The following is a 27373-nucleotide window of genomic DNA, read 5'->3' on the forward strand; positions in this document are numbered from 1 at the left end:
AAGATGCACTTATTGCCTGCATCATAAACTAGTAGCGATGGATATGCAGCATCTGTGGAAACCTTTATTTCTAGATGGAGGATTTTTTAAAAGATGAAAGTTTGTGTTATTCCAGATATATTTATGGAAGTCTGCAACAATGTGTGTCTACTTTGCATTTGCACAATGTAAGAGTTATTCACCAGTAAATTTCATGACTGTGCTTTTTGCTGAAATTCCTTTACCTTCTTTTTCAGTTCCTGAAGAATTAACACACTTTAATTGCAGCCTTTAAGGAAGGGTTCTTAGATTTATTTTGAAGCAATGAAAAATTTTATAGGAGGGGAAAATCCTTTGGTTTTCTGCTTTCTTTCTGGACCCCTTGGGTGACTCCCTTGTGAAAATTTGAACTCTTGTATTACAACAGACTTTTAAATCATTCCTATTACACTAGTGTGATCAGGCCCTGAATTTTTAAATCTGCCTTTGAGATCACTATAACTTTGTCATGCTGTTGCTTGTTCCTTTCTATGAAGTGCACTGAACTCAGGAGCTCAGTGCAGGGAAGCACTGAGAATTTCTTTATCTGCATAAAATGCCTTCCCTTTCTTCTTCATCTTTCATTCTTCTCTCTGGTCTTGTACAAAGAGCAGCCTGGGGTTTTTGGTTTTGTCTCCTTAAAGTACAGCCCTCATGAGTACTGTGGAAAAGCAGCATGTCTGTCTGCTTCTGCCTTCTCATGTTTTGGGATTTTTGTGTAGTCTTCCCTGCTACACTATCAAAATGCTAATTGTATCCATCTATATTGGCTCTCTGTGACTTATTTTTTTTTAATCCTTGTTTTTGTGAGTTACTGTAGTTGCTGGCTCCAGTCCATTCACTCAGGCCTCTTTCTCTGCATGTAGCAGTTTTGTAAAGGCATAGTTTCACTTCATTCCCTTTGCCAAAATATTGTACCAAAGGCAGTTGAGGTGTAACCTCTGTGAGTTATCTCTGCCTCCAGCTGTGCTGTGTAGCTTTACTGATTTGAAAGAGCCTCTGAGGGCCAGGGGCTCTCACAAAGTACTGGTAGTATGAAACCTGAACACAAGAGTTACAAACATGTTGTAACTCTTCCTTCCTGCTCTTTGCATACATACATGCAGAGCAGGCATCCTAAAACAGGAAGAAAGCTACAAAACCAAAGGGTTGCAGCTGAAAAATCCATCCCTGTTGCCCTTCAGGCATGACTGGACATAAAGCTGACTCCAATTCATTTATTTTCAGCCTTTTATCTAAACACTGGTGCTTCTCTCCCCCAGGTCTTCTTGTGACAAAAGAAATAGAGTTACTACCTTGAAGTACTAAGCATGGTTGTGTTATTTACTCACCCTACTTCTGATTTCTAGAAGCCAAAATTTACATGGGAGCAGGGAAAAAAAAACCCCAAAATTTTCCGAAACATCCAATTAAAAATAAAATTAAGAAGAATCCTTTCAGAAACAAGAAGTTTTTGACATACCAGTCTATGCCAGAGCAAGGGGATCTCTGTTACCAAGAAACTGTAGATGGAGACAGCTGTCCAGCTGTGACATTAAGGTCCAGTATGAAAATGGCAATTCCCCTCGTTCTTTTTTCATTAAGTATCATCCAGCAGATGTGGAAATGGACTGGCTGCAGGAACCTGCAGAGTTATGGAATGGTAATGATGATGATGAAAAAGTGACCTCATGATCAAAAGGTGTTTTTCCTCCCTCATGTGAATGTGGGACTAAATTGACTGGTACAGGGACTCCTGCAATAATGCTTTACTTGATCTCTTTTCATTTCAGGTTGCAATCAAACAGATGAATTTGCAGCAGCAGCCCAAAAAAGAACTGATTATTAATGAGATCCTTGTAATGAGGGAAAACAAAAACTCCAACATTGTCAATTACTTGGACAGGTATGTCAGTATTTGAAGGGCTCACAAAGGGACACTGGAAAGCACTTCCTTGTCTTAAGTGTCTTAAGGGTTCCTGGCTCAGCTTAATGCAAGTGTAGGACAACCTTGCACTGCTTAAAGCATTGTGGGGGTGTGGGTGGCCTGGCAGTCTGTCCAGAACCCAGTGTTAATGGGATGTCTAGGGTCTCTTCGGAGATGCTGGCAACTAAGGTCCTGTCAGGACTGCATCTTTCATCTCTCTCCTTTACCAAATTTGACATAACAAACTTCCTGCTTATTTCCTTCCTGTTACTAAAGGAGAAGTAGAAATGGTTTGAAATGTATTATTTCTATTTGCTTTCCTCTTCTTTTCTTCTCCACTGAGCAATACTGGTGTTCTGCTGCCAGAGGAGCAGACTGCTGCCAGAGTTAGATGTAGTGTTGTCCCTGTGACTGTCCACTGAGGTTTTTGTGCAGTAGTATGACAGCAGTGAGGGTGAATGACATGTGACATGTAACATGAGGTCTGCGGAGACCTCAACGCAGCTTTGCAGTACTTTAGGGGACTTTTAGGAAGAGGGACAGTGACTTTTAAGGCAGACAGTGATAGAACAAGGGGGAAGAGTTTTCAGATAAGAGGGTAGATTTAGGTTAGGTATGATGAAGAGATTCTTCACTGTGAGGGTGGTGAGGCACTGGCACAGGCTGCCCAGAGAAGATACAGCTGCCCTGGCAGTGTTCAAGGCCAGGTTGGGTGAGCCTCTGAGAAGCCTGGTGTAATGAATGGAAGGTGTCCCTGCCCATGGTTCCAGGTTTGGAACAAGGTGGTCTTTGAGGTCCCTTTGAACCCAAAGCATTCTATCATTCCATGATGCTGAAAGCCCAGCGGGCAAAAAGCATTGCATGGTGGCTTGAATTCACCATCAACATCACAGTGCTGCATTGTGTCAAGCCTGTGTCACTGACTTGTTAAAACTATAGCTTGTTTTCCATTTGAGCTGCAGCAAGATTCTCAGCCTGCTGCACTCACCATCTGAATGTAGCAGTTCTGATGAACCACAGGTTTGCCTTATTATGAGGGTAAAGACTGCTTGGATAAGGTGCGCTGCAGACTTTAATCTCAGCAGCTTGGGTTTTTTGGAAGATACAACAAAGGGATATGACCTAGAATCTCTGGAAATATGAGAGAGGATTTGCACACTTTTTTTGCTCTGTGTGTATATCAAAATCTAATCAGCTGTTTCTTTAATAGGTTTCTTTTGCAGGCTTTTAGTGTCTTAGCTAAAAGAGGTGGTACTTACAAACTGCAGTAGTTGATTTGCTGAATTTTTGTGGTGCTGAGTCCCATGCAAAGCTGTAAAGAGCTCCTTTGTTGAGGAGACAGAAAGTCTGCTCCTGAAATTTTTGACAGAGGTGTGTGTGCAGGGATCTGATGCTGGGCACATGGCCTCTTCCTGGAGAGAGGAGAAGAATGTTACCAGTGTAAAATGAAACAAGTGGTTAAGAATTGCATCTGGGCTAGAACTATTATTTTCCTCTGGCTCATTAGAGGCTTTGTTTTGACAAAACTGTTTGAGAGGCATTCTTTTCCCGTTAGAGAGCATTGCTGTGTACATTCACTTCCCTTGTCTAGCCAGTGCATCCCAGCTGCAGGATAGCTCCACATCCCTGTCTTGTTCAAACTTTCAGCAACAGAAGCTGCTGCTTTTGTCCTCCACTTTCACTAATCTTTTTCAGAGGGATTAGCTTTTGTTTGAGTGCTGCACATGGACAGAACAGCAGCTGGGATGAACATGGGGGTTCTTGTGCCTATTATGCCACTTCAGCTCTGCAACTGCAGGATTCTTTTGCTGGGGAGCTGTGTTCCTCTTACCCAGCCTAAATGTCCCTGTGCTTCCCAAGTGCTGAATTAAGCTGATATTTGGATGCCACTTGCTGGCTTCTGCCTCCTGCTGAAGGAAGTGGAGAAAGGATGTGCTGATCACTGTGGGGCCTGGTTTCTGCTTTGTGGTTTTGTTACAGTGTCTGTCCTTCTGAGTCTCTAATGGGAGCTGCAAGGTAGTCACTGGCATAAACCAGCTCTCTCAGCTCCTGCCCTTATGCGAGGCTTTCCTGTGCATTGTCCTCTGTTAACTGCCTGGCCTACTTGGTGTGGTTAAGCAGCTTTTCTGCTGCAGCCCTAGTGGCCGGCGTTGCACAAAGGTGTGCTGTGATATTTAAGGTAGTGACATGGCCTGTACTTAGGAGCTGGATTTAGAAGCATCTGGCTCTGAAGACAGTGACACTACTCTTCTGTGCAGACAAACAGGCACTTGTGCTGAGTTACCTGCTGGAGGTGCCAGTTCCTTTCTTCTGCCTGAGAGGCCCTCAGAGCCCTGCTTCTAAACTCAGCCATCTAAACACAGGCATCAGATGCCCAATGCTTGGCAAAGCAAACCTCCCGCCCTTTAGTTTTGCTCTGAACAACTCCTTAACTTAATAAACCCCCAAATAAGTGGTAGCCTCATTTACCCCAACCCCAAACTGTAGTGGATGGATGGTCAGTGAATAAAGTGAAGATGTAAGACAGTCATGCTACAAGAACACACTGGTTTCTTTCCAGGCTACATTCATGTTTGCATGTTGGAGGCATGTTACTGGTGCAAAATTCTGTAATAAATTAACTCACACTTATGGGCAAATCCAAGTTCCATCAATTTCATCAATAAAGAATGTGTATTTGTGATAGAGAGGGCTTGGTGAACGGCTTCCTAAGGTATCTAAGTGGAGGCTGAGGAACACCTTATGGGATCAGACATTACCTGCTCTTGCAGATGGATGAAGAGAAAGCTGTAGACCATCTCCTTCTTCCTCACAGATTTTCACCAGGTCTTTCTTACAGCCAGCTTGTTCTGGAGGGTGACTGTGGGTGACAATATGTGACACCATGCTGTGCCTGATGTCGCATCACAGCAGTGTGTAGGTGTATGGGCTTCCTGGTGGTGTCTCTAGAACTGCTGAGAGTGGGTTTGAGTCATGCCTACAGTGGGCAGCTCCGTGACTAGGACTGGCAAGAGAGTGGAAAGATCCCCAAGACAGTACCACCCTGGTATGACATTCCTTTGGTGACAACTGGCAGGGAGCCACTGTTAAGTTCCCTTCCCTGTGTGTTATGTCAAATCTATCAGCTATTTTGTTGCCAGGATCTTGGCACATATTTGTGGCTGCTCATGGCTCAGCTTTGTTTCCCAGTGTTGTTCTTGGCTCGCTCCATCTGTTTTGGATGCAGAGAGATACCAGCTTGCTCCCAGCATGTGGAACCTGAGATTGTCATGCAAAGAGCTCATTCTGCCCTCATTCTTACAGTCAAGTGCATTTGGGCTGCAGAGAGTGCTACTGGCAGTGATGGGAAACCTTGTGATGTCCATGGTGGGTGATGTGTTGAGAGGATGCTGATAAAATCTGCAGAGAGCCTGATTTGGCAGAAGTGAAGAAGCAGCTTCACTTCTGGCATAGGGGCAGGAAGGAAGAGTGTGGATGGAGTTGGGCTTTCAGAGACCCACAGAAAGTAAATGACCCACAGAGTTAGCAGGAGTGCTCCTGAAAGCAGTCTTGCTGCTCCCCTCACTCAGAGGGGCTGCTCTGCAGGTGGTACTGCTGTTGCTGGGGTCTGTAATCCTGGGAAAACAAAATGCAGTGCATCAGCTTCTGTTCCATAGTGGAATTTGAGACCTCTGCTGCAGCAGAGCCCTGTGCCCCTGGGCTTTGTATCCTGGAAGAATCTGCAGATGGCACCTCCCTGCACAGTCCTCAGCATCAGCAAATCAAGACACCCACTTTGTCTCTGGAATTAAAAGCTGTCCATAGCTGTAACACTACTGTCATCCAGGTGTAGCTCGGACCATTATAACTAGTTAGGGGGATTTTTTTCAACAGCTTACTGTTGTCAGTGTCCGTCCTTTGGGGATAAATACCACACCTTGATCACTCCTGTGATGTCTCACTCATCTCTGTCTACTTTCCATGCCAAGCTTAATGGCTTCTTTCTCCTTTACTGTTGCTTTCTTCCTAGTTGTTTCCTAGTACATATCCCTGCTTTTGCATTTGGCTCCTGCCAAATGCGTTCCTCAGTAGGATCAGTGTTTTATAGCAAAGCAAATGCATCCTTGATGAACTCTAATGCCAGATGAAGCTTTTAATTAGATTCTCTGTCCTCTCACTTTTGACTCATCTGTCCACTTGAAAAATGAGAGGATAGGCTGAAAAGGTGGGTTTTCATACTGATCGTTCCTTCCTTCAGGGATGTGTCATCCTGATGACCTTATTGGTCACGGAAGTTTGTGTTGATGGGTCCAAAAATGGGCAGAAATAGTTGGTGGGTTTTTTAATGTGTTTGTTTTTCCTTTGGTTTCTTTTTTTGGTTTGTTTTGGTTCGTTTATTTATTCTTATTTGTTTGTTTTTAATGAGTTATTGCTGAAGCCTTCATTGCCTCTCTTCTACTTTTAAACATGGGTACACACACACTCAGCAGAGAGGAATATCCCAAGTGACTGAGAAAAGTCACTCTCATCTCAGCTGTCTCCTCCCCATCTTCCTATGAGCTTTTTTAGAAAAGACCTGCCTTTTGGGGGTTTCATTTTTTGTTTTAAGTCTTTAGAATTGCTGTTTTGTCCAATAAGGTGTACTCTTTTGCCTTTATAAATGGTTCTGAAATATTCAGACCAAATCACAGACTAGTTTGGTAACATGGAAAAGATTGAGGTGATTTTCAAATGCACGATGCTTAAAAAAAAAAGAAAGTGTTCTTTGATGATTGATTGTGGGTAGCCATCTTTTGTGTCACCCAGAACTGTCCCTGGACTGAGGCAAAGCAGTTGTTGCTTAGGACAGCAGGAAGCCAGGAGTAATGAAACAGCCCCCAGCATCTCTTCCAGTGCAAGAGCCCTCAGAAGCCATTGCTGTGTGCCAAATATCTGGGTTGCATGCTTGGACCCCATCCTTGAGTAGTAGCTTTCTTTGCCTTCTCTCCCAGCAGCAGGAGAAGTTGTAAGGTCAGGTCTCCATCTTAGTCTGCATTCTTTCCATGGCAGAAAAATTCAGCCTTGCTTTTATGGACAGGAAACTTGTAGCCAGCTCTCGCACTACATCTCTCCTCAACTTTCTGCACTCGCCTTTCTCTTTGGTCATTCAGGTTGTGATTGGATGCTCCCATGCACAGACAGTACCAGGAGCATGTGGTTCCCCAATGCTGTTAATTGCAGCTCTGTAATTGTTTTTATTGCGCTTGTAAGAGAGCTTTACAACCCTGTGCATTCTGATTTTAAAATCTGGCTTGGGCTCTTCAGTTACCTTGTAGGAGAAGAGCTCTGGGTGGTGATGGAGTACTTGGCAGGAGGCTCCCTGACCGATGTCGTGACGGAGACCTGCATGGACGAGGGACAAATCGCCGCCGTGTGCCGCGAGGTGAGGCAGCACTCGCGGGGAGCTCTGGTTGGGAATGGGACACAGACTTCCCACAGCCTGTCACTGACTGCATGGAAATGTTTCCAGCTTCTGTAACGTGACAGTCGTTCCTTTAGAGAACGGCTTTCATCTGTGGGGATGCAGCATGCAATGCTAATGCAAGCCTCGTGTTTCACCCCAGAGGCAAGAACTAGAGTGGGAAATGGGGCTGGGATCCTCTTAGTTTTATCTGTTCTTTAAGTCCTTTGGGACTAGCTTGTCCTTCTAGGACCTGCTGATCCCAGTGTGACATCTCCTGTGCCCCTACATATATTGCATATGTGAAAGGTCCTAACACACAGAGCCCTTACTACCAAAAAATACACAGTCTGTTTGAGTTCTTTAGTTGGCTAATTGTGACTGGTGAATCATTTCATGTACAGTAAGAATATCTCAATTATTTTTCAGTGTCTCCAAGCCCTGGAATTCCTCCATTCAAACCAAGTTATTCACAGGGACATCAAGAGTGACAACATCCTGCTGGGAATGGATGGCTCTGTCAAACTAAGTATGCAGGGAACATTACTGCTGATGACTTATCAACCCGTGCCAGTTATCTGCTCTGGGCCAGGCATTTTAGGGAGATGGGTGTTGGAGGTGCTTGATGCTGTCATGATGAACAGGCTGTAGAAATGCTACTGTAGATATTTCTGTGGCATTTGCTTTAATGGAGACTGGCAAACACAAATCCTTGTGAACTGATAGCAGACTTGAAGTGAGGCTTGGGCTTCACTTAGCTTTGGGCCATCTGTTTATGTGAACTAAAATAACTGTTTTAATGCTACTCCAGCCCAAAAAGCTTGGTTGGAAGGTGTAAGGCTAGAAGTCTTTATTTATGAACAACCTCTTCAGTCTGGAAAATACTGCAGGTACTCAAGGGGCAGGGGAAGTGGAGGGAGAATTGAAAACTGTGTAACTACAAGTCATTTAATCTTATAATGCCAACCCAGACTGGTGCCTAAATGCTGTTTCCTCCTTATGGTATCAGTAGTAATGAAAATCTTGAGACTGTTCTCCCTGTTGAGTGCTAAGGTAGCTGTTGTGCTGGTCATTGTCCATGCAGAGATAACCCTGGAAACCAGTGAATTATTATCTTCCACCTGTAACTTTAACAGAATGGTGCTCCCTTTTTCTTCCTCTCAGTTCTGTTGGCTAGCACCCAACAGGCATAAATAAATCTATTTTTGTCGGCAGCAGCAGCAGATATGACTCAAAATTCACAGAGTGCAGATATGCTGAGTAAGAAGGTGGGGTTTTTTGCACATAATTGCTTTTTAAACTAAAGCTGAACTTTGATAGAGCCAGGTCTCAGGAGCATTAGCAATGAACAGTTGATGGGGGCCAAAGTGCTCTATTCTTATGGAATAACTTCTTTGAACACAGTGGCTGGTGCCAGGCTGTAGTTTAAAGTTAGAGAAATCCCTGTGGATATGATGCAGTAACCTTCTAGATCTGAGCTGCTTGTTGGCTTTGCTGGATATTTGCCCTGTTTATGAACCATATGTCCTTTCCTGGTATTTACCCTTGATGAAAACTCAGCTAGGAATCAGTTTAATTTTCATAATTCTTCCTAAAATTAGACCTGTGATGCCATAGGATGTCAAGATGGGCAGTGCATCTTGCTGTGTTGATTCTGCTGGGCTAAAAAGGAACAGATTTAGTTTTCTTTTGGTGAGCCAAATACAAATTAGAGCCCAATAAAACATAGGGTTCAGCAATCTTTGTATGAAGACCCTCCATCTTTCTCTCTGTTCAAAGAAAATAATCAATATAAATTTAGGCACTTTAAATTTATTCTGAACACTCTTTGCTCTGTAAAATAAATGCTGCTTCAAGGATGATATGTCTACAGGGGAAGTAATACCCGTGGACTGAAAATATCACCAGACAGTGCAGCATGTGGTCTGCGAGGAGTATGTAGATCAGTCTTGCATTAATTCCTGTTTTCACATACCCAGGAATGGTCTTTAGTCCATATATTACATAGTGTGTAACATCTCAGTAATGCTGCAACACAGGTGAGTGTCTTAACTTCTGTGTGTAGTTATTTCCTGATCCCCATCTTTCACACTGTCAAGTTAGCAGCTCTAGAATCCTCATGGCCTCTGAGAGCCAGGTTTAGAAACTTAGCTCTAAACACCATCCTCTATGTTAGCCACAAAACCACTACTCCTCTCACAGCTGCAGCAGCACACCAGACAGTGCAGCAGTGTGAAGTGTACTGTATCTGGTGTCAGTAAGGATTGTTTTTGGAGAAAGTTGCTGATTCCTATGTCTTTTCCCCCCACCCTATTTTAATTTTCCAGCTGACTTTGGCTTCTGTGCCCAGATCACTCCTGAGCAGAGCAAGCGCAGCACCATGGTGGGCACCCCGTACTGGATGGCCCCCGAAGTGGTGACACGGAAAGCTTACGGGCCCAAAGTGGATATCTGGTCTTTGGGGATCATGGCCATTGAGATGATCGAAGGAGAGCCCCCCTACCTCAATGAGAACCCTCTGAGAGTAAGAGAGTGCTTTTCTCCTCAGGTCTTCACTGAGCTGCTGGTGGAGCTGAGCTTGTCTGAATCCTCTGGTGTGGTGTCATCACCTCCAACCCTGTCTAACTCAAATGATCCCGTGGCCTCCTTAGATGTCATAGTGAGAAGACTGAGATAGTCTTAGTGAAAAGCCATGGTTTGCTCTGGGTAGCAGAGGTGTGGGCTCTTCTATGAGTAAGATCATGACACTCCTAATTTCCCACTTTCTGCAATGCTGATAGAGGCAGAAGTTCTACCTTAAGGCAACAAAGCAGTCATGTCTTGAAACTTTCTACACTATAAATGAGAGAATTCTCCTCTGAGCAACCTGGTATAGGTTCCCTGCCCATGGCAGGGGTATTGGAACTAGGTGATTTTTAAGGTCCCTTTCAAACCAAAGCATTCTATATTTCTATGATTCTATTCAATTCTATTCTAGTAGGAGCTGTTTCCTATGGGCAGATTGTTCCTCCTTGCATGCTCCAAGTAAAATTCAAAGTGTAATAAGCCTTTAGACAGGGCTTAAGCCTCCTGATGTCTTTCCTTTGTTTAATTATTAACAAAGGGAGATATGCTGTCAGGATGTAGGGACGTCACTGCTCTTAATGTAAGCTAGGTTTATGGTTCTTTCCCCATTTACACGGGTTGGAGGGATCTAGAAAAATTCTGTTTAACTTTATTTTCCCATCTCTTGCAATGGAGGGGATTTTTGGGACAGAAGTGTAGCAGCCAAGAAGACTATAAGGAATAAAACAGTGCTGAGTTAAAGTAACAACACTTTGGCTTCATTTAACTCAATTGATGGCAATTCCCAGGCTATCAGACTGCTCCCATGGGACATGTTGAGTGATGCACTCAAAAAGCCTGTATATTAACAAGTCTCTGACCGATTTCTGTTTCTCTTAAAAATTAATCCAGGAAATTTTTCACATTAAATCCTGAAATGGATGAATGTTGAGTCTCTCTATTCTCAGAGGAGCATGTATGTGAATGCTTTATCCCCAGGCAGTAGCAAAACTGCTTTTTTCCTGCAGGAAAGATGCCCAAGGGTCTGTTTGGCATCCTTTATAAGGAGCCAGCTGCATCTTTATAGTGTTGATGTGTTAGGCCTTGTGGACTCAGGCAAAGTACCAACAGAAAAAAAATCTATTTAGTCAGGGTTACCTTCCCATGAGGATATAGTCATTACAGGAGTAATGTTAAGAGTTGTGCCAGTTAACTTCCCTATGTAAACAGGGTCTGGAATGTTGTTTTTGTCCTTGTAATCTATTGAGAGGGCTGCAGGATTCAAAACCCAGATTACAAGGGTAAAACAATAAACGATTGGATCTCATCCACAAAAAAATAGGGCTGGCAGCAATTCGGTTTGCTGAAATGTAGGCATTGATTAGTGCCCCTGATAAGGTGGGTTTTTTTCCTCCCTGTTGAACTATGGGGAGGGAGAGGAGAAATGGGTGTCTCTGATCCAGAGATGGAATCTAATCTTCATAACCTCCTGTTTCCTGGGTGCTTGTTTTTGTCTCAGGCCCTGTATCTCATTGCTACTAACGGGACTCCAGAACTGCAGAATCCAGAAAAGCTTTCACCCATATTCCGAGACTTCTTAAATCGCTGTCTTGAGATGGATGTGGAAAAGAGAGGTTCTGCAAAAGAGCTGCTACAGGTACATGATGGGGAACAAGACTGGAATACTATAATCACACAATCGTGAGTGAGGCCAGGCTTAGGGGTGAGATCCTCTTTGAGGTCTTAAATACTGCATCAGCTGAAAGCACGAGGTAAGGTAACCTCTCAGGGGCAAAAGGCAACTGAAAACCACAGCCCTCCAGCAAAAATCTGTAATAAAGTGATAACAGACTGCTCCCTTTCCAGGACTGGCTACTGGCAGCAGCTGTGCAGTGTGTTCTGTGTCCAGACTCAAACAATAGCTGTGTCCCAGGCCTGCCAGATGCTGAGCCCCCTGATTCCTGTGGTTTCTTCATGTGGCTGGCCATGACATCTGTGTGTCTTGTCTTGTCATGCTTGTTCCAATTTGGACAGCAGAAAGGCTTCTAGCTATCAGATATTCTGGCTGTCTCCTTTTGGGAGGAGGGATCACTAAGCTCTTTGAAGTGTTCATGGCTTCAGTTAACTGGAGCAGTTCACTTTTACCAAATTTGCCTGATACTACTACTTAGAGAGATGATGGAAAATGATGGAAGAAAGCTTGTGAGATGTCTTAATTATAGAATGACCTGGATTGGAAGAGACCTTAAAGATCCTCTGGTTCCACTTCCCCAGCCATGGGCAGGAACACCTTACACTAGACCAGGCTCCTCAAAGCGCCATCCAACCTGGTCTTGTACAGTTCCAGGGATGGGGTATCCACAGCTTCTTTGGGCAACCTGTGCCAGTGCCTCACCACCTTATAACCAGATATTTCACTGAAAACCTGGTGTCTTAGTCTGACAGTGAAAGTTGAGGACCAAGCTGCCAGGATTTTTTACCAGCACGGATGAGAAGAGTGTTTTGTGTGTTCTTTCTGTCAAATTTGCCATGAGGGTAGGATATATAAGTCTTTATAAAATAGATCTGTGATCAGGAACACTCAGACCTTAAGTATCAGACAGTTTACATTTTGTTTTCCTTTCTCTCCACTAATTTGTGTAGTGGGCTCAGACTTGGATGTGTTGCTGCCTTCTGTAACTATAATGAAGCATAAATGTCTGACAGGATGGTAGTAGCTGAAAGATCATTTTTTCTTCTGGACTTTTCAGTCTTTAAATATCAGAAAGAAGTTATGTTCTGTTCCTTGAAGCAGGAGAACATTCTGACTGTAACACTTCAGCTTGTTATTAACTACCTTGCGGCCTCTGAATTTTTACTTTTTATTTTTTCTATCTCTGAAGCATGTTGCCTTGGATGATTGATCCCTTCTGATCCTCCGAATTCTTGTGAATTATTGTTGCTTTTTGTTTTCAGAACAGCTTGTGGACTTGCCCTTCACTCTCACCTGAGAGCTGTTTTGATAATCAATATTGTTTTATTTAAAAAGAGCACCTATATAGGAGACTGAATGGTGCTATGTTGCAAGCTCTGTGCTGCTCTCCCAAATTTCAGCTGCTTTGAAAATTTCTGATATCTGGTGGAAGGCCAAGGCGGTGCTTTCTCCAGACCTGTGACAATGGGGAACAGGGAAATGAGAGGCGATTCTTGCATGGAGCCCTATCCCTTGTGTCTGAAACACATAAGTTGATTTTGGTACACCTTCTTTCACACTGGATTTCACTATAGATTTTGCAACTTTATAATTCCCCAGGGGAATTTGCTGACTTTTGCTTGATCTTGAACATATGCAAACATCGGATAATTTAGCATGTGTTGGGTACAAATCTTTTCATCACTTCAGGCAATCCCCAACAATTTGTCATAGAATCCAGAGCTTCTGGATTCATGTATTCAAAGACTAGAGTAGGTTCTTAGATTTCATATGGGTTTAGGTGAAAATGCTTAGATAGCCACTTCTGGGGCATGTTCTGAAAAATCTAACCATTTTTCCTTTTGCTTTGTCCTAGCACCAGTTCTTGAAAATTGCAAAGCCTCTATCCAGTCTCACTCCTCTGATTATTGCAGCTAAAGAGGCGGCCAAGAACAACCATTAAAGTGGTGGAGTCAACACAGTCATCATGTCAAGACTTTTAGATGTTCATTTCAGAGACTGAATTACTTGCCCTTCTCCCCTTCTGCTTCTTCTTCACAGGGGTGTTGTTAAAACTTTGAGTTGCCCTGGAGGGTGGCAGAGGCATTGTTCACGGTATGTGGAAGGGCATCCAACAGGACATGGCTGATCTTACATGGTGAACTGTCCTTCCAGCCTTGTGGTGGGGATGAGAGGGGAAGAACATTTTGTATGGATGACAAGATCTTTCTGAGAGCATCTGAACGTGACTGACATGTAGTGAAGCCAGTTTGTTTTCTTATTTCTTACAGTGTTTATTTTTTAAAATAATGTGGAACCTTACGCCATGTTTATCTTAATAAATTAAATCTTTTGCTGGCTGCACTTTCCCTGCTTCTGCCAAGCTGCTGTTACACCATGGAGGCTGCTCTATGCTCTTTATGACTCGAGGAGGGAAGGAAGCAGGCAGCAGCAATGTGAACAGCAGTCAGCTGAGAGGGGAACGAGGGGGTGAAGGTGCATCCCTCCTGCAGCACTGCTGGATGCTTCGAGGAAGCATGGACAAAGCCTCTGCGTGCTTCTTGCAGCCATTGAAGAACTCAGTTCATGGATGATCTCTTTGCCAAATTGTGTAAACTGCCCCCTACTCCCCTCTTCCCCTTTTAGTGGCAACTCTGCTAGTTAAACAAATCTCAAATAATTTTTGTTGTTCTAGGAAATAAATCACAGGAAGAAAATGACAGAGCTCTTCTAGGGTTATTTTGTCAGTGCTGTGAGGCTTTTTAGAGGTGCTGCTCTGTGTGATTAACAAACAGAACAGTTACTATTGTAAAGGCAAGATTTGCCCACAAAATATGTTGAAAACTCTTGTTTCTTAGAGCAAGTCCAATGGAAAACAAACAGATAATGGATGCTGCTTTCTCTGTGGAGATGTGGGGACATAAATTTTTAAAATTATGGTTTCTTTATGCTACTGATTCCTTGGGTTGCCAATAGTCTGTAAAACAACAGGAAACCTGGAACTACTAGAAGAGGGACTGGTTGTAAACACTGGGCTGATGTTAAACTGTACACTGATTTTTAATAAAGTGACTGCTGCGTTTCTTAACTTGGGCATGGAGGAGAACTGGAGAATTCACTGTCACCAGACAAGTCTGTCATTGCTCATACAGTCAGCAGGTACTTGGATGTGTTGGATGAAGTAATTTAACCTTGTTTTTTACCTCTTCTGCAGTCCTTTGGGATAGCAAGTGGCTCCCAAGGGCCACTTCACACATAGTGAAAAGGATACAAAAAATGTGTATTGTAACAGTGGGAGCCCCTTTCTCTTTACTGCTTTGTTCACTTATGGGGTGAGTTTAAACCTATTCTGGAGTAACCTATCATCCTTCTGTTGGACAGACATTCATTACTTCATGCTGAGACCTGCTGCTGGCTCAGCCCTTTCCTCTCTGATCCTGGGCTTTAATTAAATATATTTTTCTGATTTGGCCCCAGAGTCCATGACAGCTATTACACTAACTTCACTGGGTGCAGGTACTTAATGAGTTCTTTTGCTTCTGAGGGGCCTTCTCCTATCCTTTGTGCTCCAGGGCAGTCACTGTTTGACAGAAGGCCGAGGGGTGAAGTCTATTTCCCCAATTTGCAGCTTCTCTCTCTTTGTGTCTGTATACTACATCTACCAGTATTGTTAAGGTTCCTCTCGTAGCGCTTGTATCCAAGGATGAATTCCTTGGGCAAAACAGTAGAGATGCCAACCTGGAAAGTGATATGATCTATTGATGAGCTCATCTGCTTGGAGCTCAGATGGTGACTGTAGCATGGAAGGCCACTATGCTTGAATAATTCCCTTTGAAAAGGACTTTGTATTCCCTCTGGAAGACTCAGGATGGCATATGTGGGAGGAATAGAATTAGTGGCTAGATCTCTCTTGATCTAAAATCTCATTTGACTGGCAGATTTGGCAGTTGACTGTTTTTCAGACAGCGTAGGGTTCAATTTGATCCACAATGTGTTTCATGTCTCTGACTTCTCTTTGATTCCTTTTCCCACTCCCTTCTCTGCATCTCATTGAGATGAGAACCTTAATGCAGATGTGCCCTGTCTGTGAGCATGCACGGGAGTTTATTTTCCTGCAGCAAGATTTCTGCTAAACTTCCCCAAACAAGATAGAAAAGGTTATTTTTGTGTGTTTTAAGTTGCGCTTCTGGATCCTCTATTGCATAATGAAAAGGGATCAGCAGTGACTGTTTATCCCTCATGTTACAATGTGCTTCTGTCTCGTCGACTTCCACATGGACTCAGTCATGCCTGGTTTCTGTTGGCTGCTGGAGAGGGGTGCTGCCAAAGGTCTTTCTTTCTGCTGGGAAAAGCTGCAAGACTGTGTCCATGCTTGTGTCTCATCTTGTCCCAGGCTGTTTTGTCCCCACTTGTGGGGGGTGGGTGGGAAAAGGAGGCGATTCCTACAGTGTGCCTAGACCTAATTTCTAGTTACCAGACACATTGTGGTTTTATGTTCCCAGAAAATATTTTAAAATATTTTAAAAACATTGTAACTAACCTAGTCTTAAGAGAATGGGTTTATTTTGTTCCAGTTGTTCTGAAATGCATCCTTTCCTCCCCTCTCCTTTCATGTGTGAGTTGCCCAGCACCAGCACCTCTGTTGGCTTTTAAAGAGCCCTTCCTGTCTTCTGAGGGCTCTTAAATAGTGACTTTCTGACTTAAAATTTAATCTCCAGGGCTTATTTTCTGAGAATATCTGTCCCTGATGTTACTTGAAAGTGACTACAACTTGACAGCTTCTTTGGTGCCTTTTTTCCCCCCTAACTTTCTCTTATGTCTGAGGTGAAACCATTTTTAATCACAGCCATTAATTATTAATTTGCATGCTAATATTAAAGTTCTCTCTTCCATATTAGAAAATTAAATATTCAGTTGTTTCGACTGTCTTTTCAGAAAGCTGATTTCCTTTTTGGGGGATCTCAAGCAATCTTATTCCATAAATAATTTTGTATCCTACAGGCTTGGTGGAGGGAAAGGAAAAAACTAATCTTTTCTTAAACACAGAGAGTTGTCTTATTTGAGTATCAGTTGGTATCTTCAATAAGACTTTTCCTATGTTTTAAGAATGGGCATTGAATTTTTGTATTACTTTAGCTATTAGGGTTTTTTAGAGTTTAAAGGTTTTTTTAAACAAACAACTTGACTTGTGTCTAAGAGTTTGTGTGTGAGAGGGGTATGGAGACCACGTGGGAAGAAGGCAGGTTATTTGGACAACACTCTCAGGCACATGGTGTGATTCTTAGAGTTGTCCTGCTCAGGGCCAGGAGTTGGACTCAGTAATCCTTGTGAATGCCTTCTAACTCGGGATATTCTGTGAGGCTGAAAGTGAAGAGCCAGGACAGGGGTGGAGGGCACAGCAGAACTAGCTGATTGCAGCAGCAGTAACACACCTTTAGCCATCCCTGAAATGTCTTCATTGAATGGATGTGTTTTTAAAGAGCATAAATCTGACTGATTTGTTGCTACAGGCACTTCTCTAGGCAGGCATTATGCTCCTACCAAACTGCCTTCCCCTTTTAAACAAAAGGGGTGCAGGGATTTCTCAAGCAGAGGAGGCTCCTTGAGAAAGGAGGTTTCCATGGAGACACTTACTTAACTTAAACAATCTGGCAAAGGCTTGAGAAGAGGTTTGGTGGGTAGACACCACATCGACACCACTGTTTTACAAAGCAGCTGGAGTTGCTGCAGTGTTTTGTTGCCAACTTGTTGCCCCTTTTCAGGGGGTTGGTTTTGAAAAAGTGCTGAGAGCATTGCCTGGTCAGGATTGTGAGGTATATAAAAGTCTGGCTCTTCTTAGCTTAGCTGAGATTCTGTTAGTATCCTGATCTATCTGTCTCAAAACACCCCAGGTCAGTGTAAGCAGGGCACGTTTGCAGCAGAGTACTGTGCAAGACAGGATTGCAATGGTCTGTAGTCGGTGCTTGCTTTCTTAGGACAAACCCACCCTTCTTGGCTGACAGCAAAATTGGTTCTGACCAATTTCTAAGAATAATACTTGTTTGAAGCCCACTTCTAATTAAGAGCATAGTCCATTTGTCTGGTGAATGACAACGTCCTCAGTGTTAAAATTGCTAAAGGTGAACTGATTATCTGCTCATCTTTCCCCCATAACACAGTAAGACTTTTTAATGGCTTCTTGTTTCAGCTGTAGTAGAGAGCCTGTAAGTGCATTTTGGGATGATAAGCCCAACTGGATGGAGCATATGTATAATGAATGCTGTAGGTTCTCACAGTTTATTGCTAAAGACAGCTCACTGTGGCAAAGATGGGACCTTAGAGAAGCAGCTGCCAGCTTTGACAGGGAATGGCCAACAGCAGCCAAACTGCAATGCAGATGGGAGCTGGACAGAAACGTGCTGCCAGAATGGAGCCTACAGCGACTGGTGGGAAAGAGAGTTGGTCCAAAGGCTAGGATGAAGCAAAGCCTAAAACTTCAATTGCACAGTTGCTGAGGAAATTCAGGGAATGTCACAGCAGCTTGCTGCATCTCAAGGCAGCAGTGTCTCTGAAGGAGGAGAGCAGAAAGGAGCCTGGAAAGGTGCTGAAAGTGGAGAGTGGAGCAGCAATATGGCTCTGAGTCACAGCTTGTGCTTAAGAGCTGGAGCTAATCCAGGAGGTTCACAAAAAATTACAAAATTCAACTGAATAGGAAAAGTAGAGCTAGAACCAAGGAGATGGCCTTGATGTGCCAAGGAACTGAAAAGAGAGACCAGATTTCCTGAATGTGTGAAACAGCAGAAACAAATTTAACACCGGCTTCTGTGGATGACAAGTAGCTCATTCCTTCCTGCCTTGCAGCATCAGTGTCTTGTCTTTTTGAGATCAGCTCTGCTTTGGGATTGTGTCAGCAGCTGCCCAGCTTCGCTCTTATGTTTGTAAAGAAGGCTTTTTGCTCTGCAACTACTGATTTCTGATGCAGCTCTCAGCTGTTGGTAGGTGTTCTTTGTGTCATGTCCCACCTGGAAATATGGAGTCTGTTGCAATTTTAAAATCTGCTGGATAATGTACTTCTCCCCGTGCTGCCTTGGCATAACTCCTGTACTGTACTGCTGGGTTTGTTTAATGTGCCAGGTCAGCTCAGCCATTTTAAAAATAAAAATTGAAACCTTATATAAAACCTTGATTAATTATTTGGTTCTGCTTGACTTGCTGTTTCAATGATCCTTGCAGTGATAGTAGAAATGAACGGGGGTGCTTGAAGGAGGGGTTGTGTTTCTCTGACCTATTTTAGATTAATCAGGTCTTATTTGATTGAGCCAAGTGACTACAGTAAAAGCTGTTGCAGCAAGTGTGCCTTTCACCACTTATTTTAACTTGTTTGGACATAGTTAATATTCTGAAAAACAGACTGGAAGCAGGATCTAGAGCACAGCTTGAAGAAGAAGGGAAGGAAACTTGGATGCTTGTTTTCTCTGCAGGTGAAGTTTGGTGTCTGAGACTCCTGGTGTGGAGGAGGAAATCGGGGATAGATTTGAGATGGGTATGTGCACACATCACTTTTTCTTTTAGGGTTGGTAAGATAAGGCTGATGAGAAGAACAGGAGTTCATCACACTGCCAGGATATCATCTGACCTGGATGTTTTACTCTGAAGTCTGAGAAGCCCAGCCTGGTGCTGAGAGGTTTCTGAGGTCAGCACCTGTGGAATGTGGGGGTGAGGAGCAGTGAGAAGCTCTGACAAGCTCCCATGAGTCAGCTGGGTGCTGAGCCAGGTTTTAGAGAAATCACTGAGACACAAGGGAACACCTTGAATGGGGGACTTTACCAACTAGAATAAGGAAATCTATGTGACTCTGTAAAATCCCCTCTGCCTTGAACAGATGCTGGAGCTGAATAGTGCTTTCCATCCATTGCTTTTCCAGGTCTTTTTCAGGAAAGCAAGCAGAGATACAGCCATCAAGTTGTGTTTGACAAAGATGGGGGCCACCATTGTTTGAGCGAGAGGAATGTTGCAGCTCTACTGGCAGGGATTTGGGGTGATTCCCTTTGCCATGGTGTGGTAGCATCCCATGTTGGATGTCCTTGTCCCATTAGAGAAAAGAAATCTGACTGGGCCAACACCACTTCCTCTTCCTAGAACCATAGAATGGCTTGGGTTGAAATGACCTAAAAGATCCTTTAGTTCCAACCTCCCTGCCATGGACAGGAGCGCCTTCCACTAGACCCAGGTTACTCAAAGCCCCATCCAACTTGGCCAAGAAGACTTCCAGGAATGGGGCATCCACAGCTTCACTGGATAATCTGTGCCAGCGTCTCACCACCCTCACAGTGAAGAATTTCTTCCTAATATCCAATCTAAACTGCCTTTTTTAAAAATTTTATTTTGAAGCCATTTCCCATTGCCCTGTCATTCCATGCCCTTGACCAAAGTCCCTCTCCAACTCTATTATAGCCCCTTTAGGTACCAGAAGGTGCTCTAAGGTCTCCACAGGGTCTTCTCCAGGTTGAACAACCACTCTTCCTCCAACACTTCACAAAGCTGGGTACCAGGCAAACTTTGCTCATGGTAATGTATGTCCCCACAAAGTTCCCCTAAAAATACTACTGGATTGCTGTTCTGGTGGCTTTAGCCCCTACCCCATGGAGGGGGCATAGTCTATTTTAACTAGCTACCATTATCCATGATTTCTGGGGAGAACTAACTTTCTTGGAGGCTTCTCTTGAGATGAACTTGGTTGAGTTGCCAGCAGTGGATGGGTGGTGGGAGATGTTGGACAATGAATGATGGCAAGGCTTTACAGAATGGTGGATGTTGATTTCAGTGAAGTATAACTTGTCTGAAGATTTTTCAGAGCCCAAGGCAGCTTTTCTTAAAGGTAAATTCATAATCAAATTTAAAAGCAAATAATTATTGAGGACTTTTTTAATAGTTTAATAGCTGGGGAGTCAAATAAATAATTCTGATTATCAGATCAGCTGATCTGTGGAGGGGGAGATGGGGAGGAAAGATAGCAAAGAGCTTTGGGGAAAACACAGCTTCTGAGGGGTCTGAGCCAGACAGCAAACTGGCAGCTAAATCCTAGTGGCAACAGTTATTCTCTGTGTAACTGCACGATTTATTGGTTGGTTTATTTAGGAGTGGAATGGGGGAATGAGTGGTAGGAGAAGCAATACGCTGGCAGGTGCCACAGAGAGGAGTGTTCTTTATCACATGCTGCAGGAGCACTGCAGCTCCTCGAGCAGAGGATGCAGAGGTTGAGGGTCCCCTCATTTTCTAGCAGCACCCAGAAGACTTCCAACTTTGGTTCTCAAGTTCGTCTTTGAGGAGGATCTGTAGCTTGAGCACGGAGAGCAGAGAGCTGGCGAGGCTTGCCTGGCCCTTTCTCATTCCTGGGGCTGTGATGCCCTCTCTCGGCAGCTGCACCCAAAAGTCATTTCCTTTCATGCTCGTTTTCTATGAGCAACGTAAAAAGGAACTTTTTGTATTTCGTTTGGAGGATGCACACTGAAGGCAGCCAGGGCACACAGGCATGGATAAGGAGACCATCCTGACATGGAATCTGGTGTTGTGCTACGTCTGTTCCCTTGTGATCACCCCACCTCCTGCTTTGTTCCTCTCACATTTTTAAGTTGCACCAGCCTTGTAAGACAATGTCTTGCCCTAGACCTTGGGTTATGTGTGAGCCCTCTGCTCCTTAGCATGGATCCCTAGTGCTCACCGACACCCCTGTGCTTCCCCCAGGTCTGGTGAGACTTTCTGCTGGGCCAGGCCTGCTCAGACAGACTGGTTAAGCCTGGTAAGGAGAAGGGGCACCATGCCACAAGGGCTGGCAGGGCTAAGCGAGGCTGCTGGGCAGAGGCTCCTCCCCTGTGGATGCAGTCGGGGTGAAGTGAGCCCTGGCTCATCCCACATCTTGCGCCCTAAAACCACTAACCTGCATAAATTTGGGGCTAACAGCTCTTGTGGCAGCCAAGGTCATGGTTGTGTGCAGCTGTAAACGTGTCCAGGGCTCAGGTGTGCCTGGATCATGCCCTGGAGGACAGTGGGCAGGTAAGAGTCCTCTCTTTTCTCACCAGTGAAGAGTTGAAATGCTCAAAGGTGGACAGGGGAGAGGCTTGACTGGCACAGGGGGGCAGTGAACTGGGGGGAAACTATTCCCTCAGTCCCACTCCTTTTCATTCTCCAGCCTCATGGCTGCATGAAAAGTGAGTCTCTAGATGAGAAGTATCCACTGCTTTTTTCTATTTGTCACATTTTCTTACCACATCAGCCTCTATCCCCACTTCTCACTCAAGGTCTTTGTGTTTTGTAGTCACTCTGAAGCCCCCCAGGCTCTGGGAACAGCCCAACCCAGGGATACTGTAAGTTGTCCCATCTCTTTTCCACTGTGAAGAATCCACCAGGTAGGTCCCAACACAGGAAGGACCAGCATGAGATCAGTGGCAGTGCTGGGGCACAGAAAGATGGCAGTGTCCCCAGAGCAGGCACCAGCCAGTTGAGGTGTCCCCTTGCACAGGGACAGTGGGTTGGGTGCTCATGAGTGGTTGCGGGAGCTTTAGGCAATGTCACCACTGGCACTGCTGTGCTGGGGAAGGGAGGTCTCATTGATGTCCTTGTCCATGCCATCCACCATGTGAAAGGTAAGAAGCACCCAGTGAGTTCTCTGGACTTATCCTGGTGATGACAAGTGTCACAGTTTTAAGAGCCTGAGTGGTGGGAACCATCTTTGCTAGTCCAAAATGGGACAGCACCTCTGACTCCCCACAAGTCTCTTTGACTGCTCAGTTCCCTGAAGGGTGGTTTATTACCCTGGAATAGTGGGGGATCTTGCTGCAACATCCCCACTGAGGAGTAGCAGGTATCCCCATCACTCTTGAGACAGGAACCATCAGGACAGGGCTAACACTGAGCTCCAGGTTCACCAGCCAAAGAGGAGGAGGAGGCAGCACAGAGCTGTGTGTGCTGCCTGTGTGCTCAAGAAACAAAACTCTGAAGTGCTTCACTTCTGAGACCTGTCACAATCCTCCCTCGCCATTTGCCACGTTACCTTTCTTGGACACAGAAGCATTTGGCCGAGAGATGTTTTATCACACCCTTCTCTTCCTCGCTGGTCCTTGCGTGATTTTCCCCTCTGGAAATCCCTTGGCCACTCAAGGTACCTCAAGCTGTATCCTCCTGCGTGTGCTGCAGTTCCCTGATTTCTGGACAAAATGATGCTGTTTCTTAAAGAACAGCCACAAACTATGGAAGAAGAGTGAGGACTGTCCCTTTCTCCCTTTGGACAAGGCTGCAGCCAGCAGCAGCCAGTCCTGACGTGGGAGAGCGGACATCAGAGCTGCTGCAGCAACAGCTGTGAGAGGCAGAGTCTGTCCACACCAGCTGCTTTGAGGACGATGTAAAAGCTCCTTCCATCCACTGAACACAGCCTGTATTCCTGCTGGGGGCTGGTTCTCCACAGCCAGGCTCTTGGTGTGTCTGCCTGGTGTCTCTTCCTGCCCACCTGTGGGATGTGGCTTTCCCAGAAACGATGCTCAGAGCCCCTCGTTGAGCCCCAGGACGTGGGAAGACTTGCCTGGCAACTTGGCAGGCATGAGGTGGTTTTTTTAGTTTATATTTTGGCTCTTGGTGTATGTTTTCTATTGGGTGGGTTGCACACTCCAGAAGAAACTGCCACATCTTGGGCTCAACTGGTTGGACTTTGCACCATTATCCACAGCCAGTCCTTGGGAAGGGACAGCAGCATTTCTTGGGAGCAAGTGCATTTGGAAACAGCTCTGATCAACCCAAGCAGCCTGAGAATTGTTAGTGAAGGACATGTCCCAGGATGCAGGAGGAGGGCCAAGCCCAGGTTTCCCAGGAGGCTTGCCAGCATCCTGCAGAACCTGCTGCTCTCCATTTTCACTGTGCCTCTACTTCACCCTGAGTCTCCCCACACCAGCAATTTGGGGGCAGCTGATGCTGATGATGCTGATGTGTCTTCTGTGTTGGAGCTGTGTGTCAAAGGCTTCAGGCTGGGGGATGGCAAGAGGACCTCCCAGCCTGCCCCTTCCCCTGCAGCCTCATCCTCTGGGGCTTGATGTGGAGCTGACTGTGGACATCTTTATTCTTGGACATGCTGTGCCTCGAGGGACTGGAGGAGTCTCTGCTCTCTTGTGATGGGGCTTGGAGCTGGCCAGGGTCCCTTTCTTCCCTCTCAGCCCATCCTATGTCCCTCTGGGGACTGAGATTTTGGTGGGATACTACTTGCTGAAAAAAAAGCAGATGCTGCTCTCCCCTGGCTGGGAGTCTGAAGCTTGGATCAGTTCAGGTCACTTCCCTCTCCCTCCACCTCCCTTGTCATTCCTGGAACTGCCATAAACTGTGCCGTTTGTATCACAAATCTCATGGGAACATCGTTACCTGCCTGAGTCCCTGCTCTGAAAGTTGAGCTGTTCCTTGGGCCACTGTGCTGTGTGGGATGGGGGACATGGTGGGGACACACTGGCCCTTCATGCTGCCAAGGCAGTGTGTTGTGAGAGGACTTAGGGTAGGAGGGTGTGAACATTTGTTCATTTCCCAGCAAAATCCTCCATGATGTGGCTGGCAGCTGGGCAGGGACACCATCCCCACTCCCTGTTTGTGCCATTTTTGCCCTGGATTTATCTTCTGACACAGAGACAAAACGCACTGGGTTCAAGGCTGACCTGCCCTGCTCTCCCCTTGGAGAGGGTTTGTACAGCACCAGTTCCTTGCAGATATTTCCTTTATGGACTCATAATCTCCAAGGCTGGACTTGCTGGTGGCAGGGCTCCAGCAGATCCTTGCTTGCCTTTTTTTCCCAGTTTCTGGCAGGTCTAGGACAATGACTGGAACACTGGGTGAGGATTTTGTGCTCAAAATAAGCTGATGAACTCTGAGCTGAAGATACTGAAGCCAGAGCAGCATCTGCCCAGGTGGTCAGACCTTTGCCAGGTGTCTGGAGAGCAAACTGATGCTGAATGCTTTGCTTCTCTATACCTAGAAGAAAGCAAAACCACAGGAATATTTTTGGGCAGAGAATAGAGATATTTGGGTTTTTTTTTTGCTTGTTAGGAGGTAAGGCTATGGTAGTGCTTTCAATAAGCTTTTTTCCATTTTTCAGGCTCTTACCTCCACTGAAAGAGCTTTTTTTTGGCAGGTGAAGTTGCTCAACCCTATCCCTTTATCTTCATGCAACCCTTGGGGTTCATCCACGCCGTGAGGATGCAGCAGCTGGAAGAATGGTAGCCTGAACAGGGATGATGATGAAGGCCCTTCAGAACTTTTTTTTGGGGAGTTGCTGACCCTACTACTGTCTTCAAAGGCAGAGCAAAATGCTCTGGCTCTCTGTGCTTTCCATTACTCCTTAAAGCCTTCCAGGCCACCTCCATGCCATGCTTCCCCTTGTCTTGGACCTTCAGGACTTCAGTGTGGCCCCGTGGCGAAGCTGGGCTCCACACGGCCCAAATACATAAGGAGAAAAATCCAGTGGATCAGCTCAGGAGATTAAAGCTGCAGGGTACCTGGAAAAGCTGCTGCTTCCTAAATCTCATTAGTGCCACCAGTCTTCTAAATCTCACCCTTTCCTGCCCTATTTATCAGATTTCTAGGAATTAGACCATAAAGCACCTAATTTTTCTGGAAGCTCCCACACAGCCCCGTGCATTTTTGCTCCAGACAGCTAAATGTGAGCTGGAGAGCCACCAGCAAGAGAACCAGCTGCTTCTACCTTCACGTCTTGTGGTTCCTGCATTTATTTAACTCCAATTCTCCCAATTCCACAGGAAGAGTGATGTTATTTTAGGACCCAGTGCTAAGGAAGGATTAGCAAGGCTGTTCCAAAGTGGAACTCCTCTATGCCTTCTGCTCATCGTTAAGTTTTGGAGTGAACCAGGCTGTCACCTCTACAGCTCATCTTCTAATGAAAAATTTCTCTTTGTAAAGTGAACTGCACAAAAAGTGCTGGCCCATCCTTTCTGCCCATTCTTGCCCTTTCTGTTTTCAAGGGTAGTTTGCTGATTTTGCTTTTGAGGGACTCCCTGATCTGTCTTTACCTCTAACAAGAAAAATCCCAATGTGAGAAACTACAGGGATGGAAAAACTGCACCAGTGGTGTTTCAGAGAGCCCTCCAGGGCGGGAGGGGATGTTTGTTTAGCTTCTGCTGCAGTGAAGAGCTCTTATGGAGCAGGAGGAGTTGCATGAGGTTGTGCAGCTTCCTATCCTGAGAAACTTTATTATGGGATTTCGCCTCTCTGAAAGCCCAGAGTGCATTGGAGGTTACAAAATCCAACCTGCTTTTGTTGTACAGACCTGTCCCCTCTCCTCCTTCAAAGGAAGTTATAAGTCTAATAGGATTTAGATATTAAAGCCCAAAACCATGCAAAAACCCAAGTAAAATAAGCAGTTTAGCATCCAGGGTTGCTCAGAAATCTGGTGCAGTGGATTCCTGCCCGGGGCTTACAGTTGTGAAAAATATTTTAATGGAGGAAGTTCAGAAGTTTTAATTCTGAGGGTTAACAATGACACATCTTCCCCAGATCTCCTTTGGGATATTTCCTCAAACCCCATCCTTTTGACACTTAATTCTGCCAAGGTGGGATGTGAACACTAACCTCTCCTATTCTGGGTGGGCAAGGGATAAGTGAATCAATCCCAGGTTTGCCCCCAAGTCCCGGGTCTCTCCCAGAGCCATGCCACGAGCAGCTGCCTGCGTCCCATGGCGAGATTTTAATTTCTCTAGCCTTGGGGACTGCATTTATTAAGCCTCTCATGGCCCCTCCTCCCGTGGGAGGGACGGCTCCAGCAGCCTCTCCAATACCGGGTGTCACACAGCGGTGCCACCATTCGCGTCCCGGAGTGTCACAGGCAGGGGACACAGCAGCCCCAGAGCCGCGGAAAGCAGAAACAACCCGTCCGTGCGCCTCACGGCGCGGTGAGTTCCCTCCTCCCTCCGAACCCTCCGAGATGCTCCTGCCGGCCGAGCTTCCCCCCTGCCTCCTCTCCCCTGCTTGCCTTGAAAGTTAGCACCGAGGTTTTTCCCACTTTTCCTTTGTTATCTGTGGATGTTTGAGTGTTGGCTGGGATGCGGCAGCGGGCGATTGACCCGGCTCCCGCCTGGGCTGAAGGGAAAAACGCAGCCCGGAGAGCCGGAGAACAGGGAGAAGCGATAACAAAAGGGGAGGCAAGGCGGGGATTTGTGGGCGGGGGGCTCTCTGGTACTTTGCTGGGGAGGAGAAGGTGCTCAGCAGAGCTGCTTCGGCCCGGTCCGTGCTGGATGGGTCGGCTGTGACCTGTTGAGCGGATAAACGGGAGCCGGGATGAGGCGGGAGCGGCGGCGGCTCCTGGGGTCGCTGTGGCCGGGGCAGCGGCGGGAGGGGAACGGCGGCTGAGCGCTTGCAGTCCTCGGGATAAAGGGCTGTTTCCATAGTAAAAGGGAGAAAGGAGCCTCTCTCTTTCTTCCCCTGAGCTTGCCTAGCGTGTGAACGGGGAGCTTGACTCAGGAACAAATAACCCGTGAAAAGGTAACATCTGGGAGCAGCTGTAAATAATCACGACTTGGGTAGAAAGGCTGGAAGCAACACTCCAATCCACCATCTGCCCTGATGCTGCAGCTGCCCTGGGAGCTCTGATGGGCAACTCTTTGGAGAGCAGCTCGGTTTGCAGCTGAAACAGGATTTGACCCTGGCTTTAGGCTGCTTTTGTGGTCCGAATGCTTCCACATCATTTGTAGGCATAACCACAATTAGCAATGAAACAGAGGAATTTTTGCTTCTAAGAAAGAGTGAATTTTAATTCAGTATCAGATACTGGGAAGATGTAAACCTGGGGACTGGC

At 45.6% G+C, this 27373-nt stretch overlaps 2 protein-coding genes across 13 annotated transcripts in view; both read left to right on the forward strand.

The window, feature by feature from the left end:
- Positions 1-18718, forward strand: part of PAK1 (p21 (RAC1) activated kinase 1) — a 102436-nt gene extending 83718 nt beyond the window's left edge. For all 12 annotated transcript variants that reach the window (XM_039701074.1, XM_039701070.1, XM_039701071.1 and 9 more), the window contains 6 exons: positions 1791-1903; positions 7208-7325; positions 7773-7872; positions 9671-9867; positions 11407-11544; positions 13436-18718. In XM_039701074.1, coding sequence (XP_039557008.1) covers positions 1791-1903; positions 7208-7325; positions 7773-7872; positions 9671-9867; positions 11407-11544; positions 13436-13522 — 753 coding nt within the window. In that variant the 3' untranslated portion in view covers positions 13523-18718. The remainder of the gene's footprint in view (positions 1-1790; positions 1904-7207; positions 7326-7772; positions 7873-9670; positions 9868-11406; positions 11545-13435) is intronic.
- A 6948-nt stretch (positions 18719-25666) lies between these two features.
- GDPD4 (glycerophosphodiester phosphodiesterase domain containing 4) overlaps positions 25667-27373 on the forward strand; it is a 38431-nt gene continuing 36724 nt past the window's right edge. The window contains exon 1 of the mRNA XM_039701118.1: positions 25667-26471. The gene's annotated coding sequence lies outside the window, so the exon portion shown is untranslated. The remainder of the gene's footprint in view (positions 26472-27373) is intronic.

Source organism: Passer montanus, unplaced genomic scaffold (genome assembly GCF_014805655.1).
Source record: "Passer montanus isolate IOZ18808 unplaced genomic scaffold, ASM1480565v1 scaffold149, whole genome shotgun sequence".
Taxonomy (NCBI): domain Eukaryota; kingdom Metazoa; phylum Chordata; class Aves; order Passeriformes; family Passeridae; genus Passer; species Passer montanus.